The sequence below is a fragment of the Equus quagga genome, unplaced genomic scaffold (assembly GCF_021613505.1).
Source record: "Equus quagga isolate Etosha38 unplaced genomic scaffold, UCLA_HA_Equagga_1.0 HiC_scaffold_480_RagTag, whole genome shotgun sequence".
NCBI lineage: Eukaryota > Metazoa > Chordata > Mammalia > Perissodactyla > Equidae > Equus > Equus quagga.
In genome coordinates, this window is record NW_025793880.1 from 60,097 (window position 1) to 70,394 (window position 10,298).

Genomic DNA, 10,298 nt, shown 5'->3' on the forward strand with positions numbered 1-10,298 from the left:
TGCCTTCTCTGTGCCTCAGTGCCCCATTTGTCAAACAAGAAGGTGGGGCTGAAGAGTCCCAAATGTGCCTTCCAGCTCTGGATCCATGTCTCTGCCACCCTGGTGGCATACCCCCTCACCCCCAAATCCCGAAGGAAGGAATGCAAACAGGCCCCTCAGGAGAGTGCAGAAATGGACTTTTATTGCTGGGGGTGGAAAGTATCTAGCTTAGATGCCGCCATCCCGACTGTGAGGAGAAGGAGTATCTGAGAGGTGTCCTTGTGGCTGGGCTCAGACTTTCACTCCAGTTGGATGGTGTCACCTTTCCAGGGGGAGACGCTACAAGGGAACGAGGTCAAGCCACCGGGAAGCAATCTGGAAGAGGCCACAGGGAGTTAGGGCGTTGACAGTCACGGCCGACCTTACAGCAGCACCCGCCATTCACCAGACACCGCACTGCCCCAGCACTTTCCCACAGCACCCTGCAGGCCTAAGGCCTTGCAGAGGGGACTGGCACCGGTGGTTTGGGCCCTTTCTCTGGCACCTGGCACTGACCCATCCTCCCTCTCCCCCCTCCCTCACCTTAGGAACAACGGCAGATGGGAAAACACTGATCAGAGGCCAAGACTGGAGCCAGGTTGAGGGCTCAGTATATGATCAGGATCGCGGGTCAGTCTGAGATCAGGGTCAGGGCTCAATCCGTGACCAATGTCCTCACTCAGTCAATAACTGGGGTCAAAGCTCCAGTCTGTGACTAGGATCTAGGCTCAGTCTAGGGCCAGGATCAGAGCTCAGTCTGGGCATATAATTAAGGCTCAGGGCTCAGAGTGTGAGCAGGATCAGGGCTCAGCCTGGGGCCAGGGTCAGGGTCAGTCTGTGACCAAGATCAGGGCTCAGTCTGCTGCTAGACAAAGAAGAGAAGTCAAGCTTTGCTCCCACTTCACCGCAGGCCCCTGTGGAGCAGCCCATCTTCCCTTGGTGCGGGGCCCAGAGCCCAGCTCCTTACCAGCAAGTGGGCAGCACAGCAATCCTCCTCACCCATCCTCTTCAGAAGTCTAACGGCAGCTGGACCCCCTGCTCAAGTTTACCTGAAGAGACAAAATCAGCAGCAGGACTCAGTCTCCACTGCTGGAAACCAGACCCCAACGGCTGTCACGCCCCAGTGGGCCAGTCTGACCGCCATGGGACCTCAGGCATGTCACACCTCCTCTCTGAGCCTCAGTTTGTTCATCTGTAAGATGGGTATAACAGTACCCACCCCACAGGACTGTTGCAAGGATCCAGTGAGACGGTGTACATGGAGCACAGAGTAATTGCCCAAGGAACTGGACCTACTGGATGGCTGTTTTGCAGAAGGGCCATCTCCAGGACCTCGACACCTTCACTTACTGCAGCAGCCCCAGCAACTCCAGCCACGCCTGAGACCCAAAGGCCAAAGAAAGTCCCCAGGGGCTGGAGGAGAAGCCGCAGCTCCTCATAAGAAGGAAACGACAAGGGATGGAATCTTTTAGCCATGCCCACTGGGTATTAGGCTCTTTGTGCTTTTTTTCATCCACTCTTTAGGCCCACAATGTTTGCAATCCCCTTTCACCAGGGAGGAAACTGAGGCTTGGAGAGGCGGAGCCACCTGACCGAGGCCCCACAGTTGCTAGGCAGCAGACCCAGGCTTTGAACCAGATCTGGCCCATCTTCTTTCTCACATCATTCTGCCCAGCAGATTCTGCGTGTTGAACAACGGATGACGGTGGGGGGGCTCCTGAGGCCCACAGAACCCTTCAGTTCTGCAGGGACCCCTCCACCCACACTCTCCCAACTTGCTCAGGATGCTGGGTCCTTCTGTTTCTCCAGGGTTCCCTGACCAGACGGCCCGTGGGGCAGGTGCAGAGCTGCATGCCTGCCCTTGGAAGGCTGCAGAGGGAATGTCCCCACATCCCCAGGCTGTGACTTACTGATGAGGTCATCAAAAGAACTTATATCCAGGCTGTGGAGGAAGACGCGGATCAATGGGCACGCCTGAAGAGGGGAGAGGGAGAGAGGGAGGGAGGGAGGGAGAGGAGGAGAGCCGGACGGAAGAAGGAAGAAGGAAAATCATTATCAGCTGGGAACAAACTGCCTGCCACCCACACAGATGCTGATTACTTGGGACCTTAGGACCTTTGGCCCTTAGGATTCTAAAACAATGGAAACCTAGAAGTCCAAAAATCTGAGAACCATGAGATGCTCAAATCCTAAAACCTTAGAACATCAGAATCCTAGAACTTTAAGAATCTAGAGTGTTAACACCCCAGAACCCTACACTCTTAGAAACCTTGAACTTTGGAACCCTGGAATTTGAGAGTCAAATGGCGCCCTGGGAAATGTAGAACAGTGTTTACCACGATTTGGGGTGCATACAATTCCCTGCGGATCTCAACAGATCTGGGTGGGGCCTGCGATTCTGCATTTCTAACAAGTGCCCAGCTGAGGCTGGCAGGAGGGCCACGCTTTGAGTAGCAGCCCTCCGGTTCCATGGCTCACAGAGCACCTGGAGGATTTGCTGTTTGTAAACCTAGGTTCCCAGCCACCTTCCAGAATGACTAATGTAGGCTCTCTGGAACTTTGGGCACCTGGCACATACGGTTTTGTACGATGCACAGATGATGAAAACTATTTTATAGGACAGTGTTTATTTTTTAATTACTTATATGATAAGTGATATTAGTGTTCTATTTATGGTAAGGATATGAAGTTTCCTTTTTAAAAATAAAGGCATTTAAATAAATTTAATTAAGTAAAATTGTGTTGATTAAAGAAAAATATTAGCTAACAAGGCATATTGGTAGTACAGGGATATGGCAAATGGTTCAAATTTGGAACTCAGAGATTTCAGCTGACGTCAGGCCTCTCCCCAACAGCCCCCTCCCCTAAGCAAAGGGGGGCCACTTCCGGCTGACAGCCCAAAGTTTGCATCGCAGAAGGAAAGGTGCCCAGAGATTACAGCTTGGCCTGTGGATGCTACACTTGCCACCCTCCCCCTGCCGCCAGGGCTCTGGGACCCCAGGAGTGAAGGACTCACTTGTCTCTGCACCAGGGAGGACACAGCCTTGCTCAGGACGCCGGTCAAGGAGTCCACAACTCTGGAGACCAGTTTACTGCGGCTGGAAAAGAGAGGGAAATGATAAAACCTGGTCAGGCGGGCAGAGCTGCCAAGCAGTAGGGGTGCGGAGAGGGTGGGAGATGGTGGAGCACCCAGAAGTCAGATAAACCTCAGGGACATTGAAATGACTCTCTAACCAGAGACAGGGCCTCTATCCAAAAGAATCGTCACTTAGAACCCCACATCTGAGCAGCAGCTCACCCCAGTACCTAAGAGAGTCTCATCACAACCCTGAGACTTCATTCATTCATTCAACACATGTTAATAGAGCATCAGCAATGAACCAGGCACAGAGTTAGGCCCTGGGGACACAGGGATAAGCAAAGCACCAGCATCTCCTAATCTGGTACCTAAACATTAAGGAAGTCTTGCTCAGGCTTTCAGCGTAACCATCACCTCCTCAGGGAAGCCCTCCCTGGCTGCTCACCTAAGGGATGTCTTTGTATCATAGTGTCCTGGTAAGCATACTGCTCTGCCCAGACTCCTAGAAATCTGACATTTTCCCTGAGGGCTCTTAGACGGACTCAATGCTCGCCCATCTACCTTTCCCTCAGGACAATAAGCTCCACGAGAACAGGGTCCTTGTCTGTTGTCACCCATAAATTCTCCAGAGCTCAGAATGGTGGCACGATGTGCCAGAGCTCTGCCTGGCACAATGCAGATGCTCAATACGTTTTTGGTTGAAATAATGAATGAAGTAACATGCAATGAAATATATAGTGACACCTTGTGACAAGTACACTGAAGGGCAAGAGTAGACTCTCAGGAGAGAGAATGGGAGGAGTCGTGCTTCAGGCCCTGAAGGATGAGAAGCACATTGAGGTGGGAGCGCGGAGAAGGTGGTCTTGGTGCCAGAACAGCCATGCACAGGTCTTGAGGTGGGAAAGAACTTGTCCAAAGCACAGAACAAAGGCCAGTTTGTCTGGAGCAGAGTAGCAAGAGGAGAGTGTGGGTGTGTGAGGGGTGCCAGGACAAGCAGAGCCCAGCTGGGCATGGGAAGGGCTTGGGACTTCATCCTAAGCAGGAAGAAAAGGCCCAAGACGACCGAGAGCAGCAGAGTGGAATGTCGTCTTAGAGATGTGGACTCTGAGACCCAGAGTGGCGGGAGGAGTTCCCACGCTCAGCAGGGCTCAGGCCTCTGAACTTGTGTCCCAGCCTTTCTGACTAACATCAGGCTGTGTTGCCTTTCTTTGGTTTTAGGGGGTATTTAGGCAGCCTCTGATCGGGCCTCTCGGTGGGGGGAGGGTAGAGTGACCTCTGCCCATGGCCATCAGGACTGAGAGCCCAGGACCCAGCCTCGTCCCCCTCCAAGTCCACCTGCCCCAGCCCCGAGCTTCCAGACCTCTTCTCCACTCCCACCATCACCAGGGTCACCCTTTCTCTCTCCACGCTCTTCACTGGGCCAAACCTGCCCTTTCGAGAACAGAGTTTAAGATGTAGATTTTTTGGATTAACAGAGATCAATAATTTAAATGGAAAGGATTAAATTTGCATCATCTTATTTCAGGAATTTTCCAGTGGGTGGAGGATGGTCTGGGGACAGTTTGCAACTATAGAGACCACGGCAGGGGTAAGTATTTACTCCTCCTCTCCCCTCTCAACTGGAGGCAAGAAGGTAAATACAGTTTTTATCATCACTACTATTATTGGAAGACGTCACATAATGATAAAGGGATCGATTCTTCAAGAAGACGTAACAATCCTAAACGTGCACGCACCTAACAACAGAGCTTCAAGACACACGAAGCAAAACCGATAGAGCTGAAAGGTGAAATAGGAAATTCACGATTGTGGTTGGAGAGGTCAACACTCCTGAGTCAGTAATGGGAAGAACAGGCAGGCAGGAAGTCAGCATGGATATTTGTATGTGCCAGGGTCTATGCTAAACACTTGCATTTTCTCATTTGGTCAGTTCAGCAGCCTACGAGTAGGGATTTTTATCATTCTCAGTTTGCAGATGTGAAAACCGAGCCTCAGAGAGGTTAAGTTGGTTACAAAGTCACAAGTCAGTGGTCAAAGGTGGTATTTGAATCAACGTCTGTCTGACTCAGAGCCTGAACTCTTTTTCACCACATTGTGCCACCTCCCAGCTATAGGATTAGGGCTGAAATCAGGGGTCCTTGACTCTCACAGCCCAGCTCTGTTGAGATGGATGAGCCTTACTTGTCCAGCAAGGTGAGTGAGATGCTGGCTGAGTCGTCGCTGCATTCTCCTAGGACCACTGAAGGGAGGCCAGTCTGGGCATCAGTTTCAACTCTGACATCAGTCTGGAGTTCCAAGGAAGCCTTCAGGTCGACGACCTGGCCAATGACAGGCCTGCAGGAAATAAGATTCACAGTTAACGGAAGTCGAGAAGGCCCTTCACGTTGTCTACTCAAGTTCCTTTACTGTGTGGACATTTTCCAGGATGTCATTGGATAATGTTAACATTGTATTATAACAATAATGTTAACATTATATTCCTCACGGGATTTGTATAGTTACATCGGTGGCTTCTTCTCCTGGCCATGTGGGTTTGGTTCATATGAAATTTTTACACAGCATCACACTAATTAAAATAATAATCATAAACCTTTATTGAGCACAAATTATGTTAGGCACTTTTAAAAAGTATCTTACCTGGATTAATCCATCTAATCATTACGGCAATCCCATGAGGGAAAAATACTGCTATTATCTCTATTTTCAGAATGAGGGAATGTTGGTATAGAGAGTTTAAGCAACTATTCCAGGATCTCTTGGCTAATGAATGATGGAATCATAGTGTATTTAATTAGAAAGAGTGTTTTACACATGCTCGTTTTCCTATTTATCTACCTCTTTTAAAATAACTAAAATACTTCAAAATTATATTTTTCACACATGCCCTTTATTATACACTGTTCACTACTATATACATTCATCTGTAATGGTCCTGGTTATTTAAACAGAATCTTGATAGATGAAACAATGCTGGAGGAAATTTTGCCAAAGAGTAGTAAATGCTCATGTATTCTCAATTTTTCAAATATTACGGGTAGATAAATGTTATGATTTCAAAAATCTAGGTAATGGAGGATTCTTTTAAGAGAGACTTGTTTATGGCCAAAGTTCACTAGAACACTTTAAGGGTTAGGATTTTAGAGCTGGAAAGGCCCCCTCACATACACATTGGGAGACTGAGGCTCACACCCAGACGCCAGCGTGGAACAGTGCCTGATTCCAGGTTGGAGACCCATCAGCCATGCTGCCCTGCTTCTCCCAGGACCCAGATTCTCACGATACTCACAGGGACACGCTGGCGGTAGAGGTGATGGGGATCCTCAGGGTGGCACCTTTGCCATCAGGGGCCAGTTCGGCTTTGAGGTCCTGGATGTTGCTGTTACTGATTTTCAACCTGCGCAAAACCCACAATTCACCTTTGTCGTTGTTCATGGCAACCATGTGCTGAGCACTTCTCCATGCCAATATCATGCTGAGCATCGGGGCCCCACCAACCTTGCCTTCGCTGGTCTCCACCACAGCCCTGCTCAGAGATTTGATTCTCTCCACGTTATGGCACGACAGACTGAGGTTCAAACAGATGTGATTTCCCCCAAGACTTCAAGAGGGAATAAGTGCCCAAGTCAGAATCCTAACCCAGAACTGTTTGACTCCAAAACTCCATGTGTGGGGCCAGCTATGTGGAATGAATTCCAGTTTCCTCTCTCCCGTGGGGAGTCGGACTTTTATCCTTAGCCATATTTTGAGAAGAAAAGTCTTATTCCTTGGAAAAGGAAGTTCAGGTGGAGGTGGATGGAAGAGAACCTTTGCCCTGATCCTGAAATTACAAAGTGTGGAAGCCCAAACCCACGAGATGCCCAGATTGGGCCTGCAGCCCTGCCTGTAATTTACGCAAGGTCTGGGGACCCTGGCCTCAGACTACCTTGGTTCTGTGGGGACGGACAATGTTTGTCCACCTCTCTGTATTTGATCTTAAAATTACCTCTCCAAAAATATGTATTTTCTTTTCTTGGAGCAAAGATCTTCTCCATGAAGCCCCAACTCACCCCAAAGAACCATCCACAGTTGGCAAGATCTTAGAAAGGGTATTTTCCACCAACTTCTCAGCTTCCTGGAACTTCTGCTTGGCTTGTTGCCAAATCTCGGAATCCTGAATTGTCTTCAAGTCACCCTTCACTTTCTGGAAGACACCTGACAAAAACGATCGCTATTTAGTGTTATGTACACTGATGAAGCAGCCACTATGCGCCAGGTACTAGATAAGACTATTTGCCTGTTATTCTACTTAATCTTCATAATAACTCAATGAGGTAGGTATGGATATTATCTGCATTTTACAGATGAGTAAATAAAGTACTGAAAGGTTAAGAAATGTGCCTAAAGTCACACAGCCAGAGAGCCCTCATTCCTTCCATGCTGCCTTGATACTTATAATATATATGCAGCATTCATCAAGATAGCAATCAATCAACTGACCAGGCAATTGATAATGATTGTACTCCAGCTTCTAGTAGTGACTCAGAGGTCTATTTCTCTAAACGAGATGTCCACACTAATTTGAAAAACCAGGTCAAAAAAAATGAAGAAATACTAAGAAATGGAAAACCTAGAATCAAGAAAGAAAATATGGCTCCAACACATGAAAGTGGCAAATGGGAGTCCCAAGACGACAGCTTCGTAGCTGGCCCAGAGGGCAATAATTCATATAGGAGCAGGAGGACAGAGTGTCCTAATGGGAGGTCTCCAGAGAAAAAAGGGGTTAGATAGAATCAATGATGGGAAAGTAGAATGGTGCATATAAAAGGAACTAAGGATAAGTGTGTAGAAAATAATTCAAGTGAGAAACAACAAGGCAATTACTAACTCAAGGAAAAACAAAAGACTGTACAAGAAAAGATATGTAATTTCAGTACTGCAGCCTGGCTCTTCAGCAAACAGTATCTATCTGGTTATAATGATGCAGGCAGAGAATGCCAATTTAAATAAAACTATATCTGGTCCTATAACTTGTTGGATGACCTTGATCCAGACACTTCTGTTTCTGAGCTCACTTTTCTCAGCAGTGAAATTAGAAAGTGGATCCCTTCTGTATCTTTGAAGGTTGCCTAAGACCTGGCAAGGCTTGAAAGGCAGCCATTCACAGAAGTTACTTCCTCCTATAAAGAATGGTGGTTAGTGTGCTGTTAATATTTCCAGAAAATGAAAAGAAAGACTAGTTCTTTCAAGAAATCTGAATAAAAGGGAGATATCACTAAATATAAAAGTAGGTAGCTAAATTTATAGCAACCTGGGCTAGGTAGGATTAATTTCCAAGGAGTTAATACAAATCAATAAGAAAATTAAACAACCCAATAGAAGAACGTGCTGAATATATGAACAAAATATTTAAGTTAAAGTATGTAAATGGATAATAAAATATGAAAAAGTGAGTAGATTCTTTCATAATTAGAGACATGTAAAGTGAAATGAATTACGATCTTTCACCTATAAGACTGGCAAAACATTTAACTTGTCCATACCAGTGCTGTCAAGGGAGTGGAAAGAAAGGTACTCTCACAGACTGTTTGGGAAAATGTTAATATGGGGATTATTTTTCCACATCTACTAGAACTTAAAATGGGCACACCTTTTGAACTTTTGAAATCTCACTTTTAGGAAATTATCCTGTGCATATATTGAAAAAAGTTTACCATGATATAATATGTAAAAGGATATTCATTTAAGCATTGCTTGTTTCTGGAAAAATAATAAGCAAGTCAGCCAGGAGCTGAATAGCCACATTTCCCAGTAAACAATCCATAAAGGGTAGTCCCTGGTGGCAGCCTCTGGTAATGCAGGCGTAGTGATTAGGAGGCAGGCTCCTGGCTGCCACTCCTTATTGCCCTTGTTGACTCACCTTCAAGCACCTTGTCAATGGTCTCAGCTCCTTTCTCAAGATCGGGTTTCAGCTTGTTGAAAACATTGTCTAATTTGCCGCGAAGATCCTCAAGAAAAGATGCTGAGGTCCCAGCGAGCAGGCCGCATAAGAGAAGAAGTTTCCAAAGCTGAAACATCTTTTGTCCTGGCAACTGGTCAGTCACAGGAGGAGCAGGAGGGAGAATTACCCAGAGAGAAAAAGAATCTTTGACGAGCACCCATCACTCTTACACTTAACCTTCCTTTAAGATAGATGTGGTTACCTCCTGTTTTACAGCTGGGCAGCCACAGTCAGAAAGCTAGAGCAACTTGCCCAGAGGCACACAGGTGATGAGCGGAGGAGCTGGGATTTGAAAAGTCACACTTGACTGCAAGTCTATGCTTTTTTCCCAAAGTTCCTTTGCACAGGCTGGCTTCTCTGCCTGGAACATCTTTCCTCTTCTTCAAATTTTTACCTAAGTCACTTCCTACTGACTCTCCGGTTTCAGTAAGACATCATGCCCTCTGTGAAGGCCACTCCAGGCCCCTCCCAGAGTCTAGGCTAGGGGGTCCCACCCCACCATCTTGCTGCCTTCATTCTCTGATCAGAGTCCTGGGTACCAATTACCTGACGACTTGTCTGCCCCTCCCACCAGGCTGTGAACTCCTTAGAGGAGGAACTATGACTTATTTCACTGTTGAATCCCCAGACCCCAGTAAAAAGCCTACACCCAGTACAGTGAGACAAATAAATGTTTGCTGAATAAAAATAAGAACAAATAAATGGGCAGCACATCATGATTCTGCATTGCTCATCAGTGTGGCGCTTCTCTTAATATAATTTCTCTACCTCTTAATTTGCTATATTCAGAATATTAGCTAATCCAAGCAGAACCATCCCTCTGCCTCTTGCTTCCAAAGCCTTCTGAAGACCACTGTGTGGGGGGTCATAGGGGGAAACCCACCACTCACAGGCTTGGAGGAGGATGCTCACGACTCCTTGCTCCCTTGCGCAGTCTCCTGGGGTTCTGCTGGTGGCGGTGGCCCTTAATATAGTGGCGACCAGATGGGATGCTGCCGTCAGAAGAAAGCCCTAGTTCCAGAGCCATCCAAAGAGACTCCAAAGTAAATAATTCCTGTCCAGGATGAGCAGAGAGACTTCCAAGCTAAAGGTCACCCAGGATGCTTGAATTGGAATGAACAGATAATGGGGAAGACTTTCTGCCAAGGCTAAGACCAGGTGCTTGTGGAGTCCCCAGCTGCCAAGATGGTAGCCATTGTGGATGGGGGTTGGAATGAAGACTGA

General features: G+C 47.2%; 1 protein-coding gene across 1 annotated transcript; it reads right to left on the reverse strand.

Moving 5' to 3' along the window:
- Positions 1-207: 207 nt before the first annotated feature.
- Positions 208-9,989, reverse strand: BPIFA2 (BPI fold containing family A member 2). The gene is made up of 9 exons (XM_046649297.1): positions 9,965-9,989; positions 8,994-9,165; positions 7,144-7,288; positions 6,384-6,491; positions 5,279-5,431; positions 3,035-3,116; positions 1,929-1,992; positions 986-1,067; positions 208-354 (listed from the first exon to the last, which is right to left on the reverse strand). Exons 2-8 carry the CDS (start codon positions 9,148-9,150, stop codon positions 1,027-1,029), a joined length of 750 nt encoding a protein of 249 aa, XP_046505253.1. The 5' UTR covers positions 9,151-9,165; positions 9,965-9,989; the 3' UTR covers positions 208-354; positions 986-1,026.
- Positions 9,990-10,298: the final 309 nt, after the last annotated feature.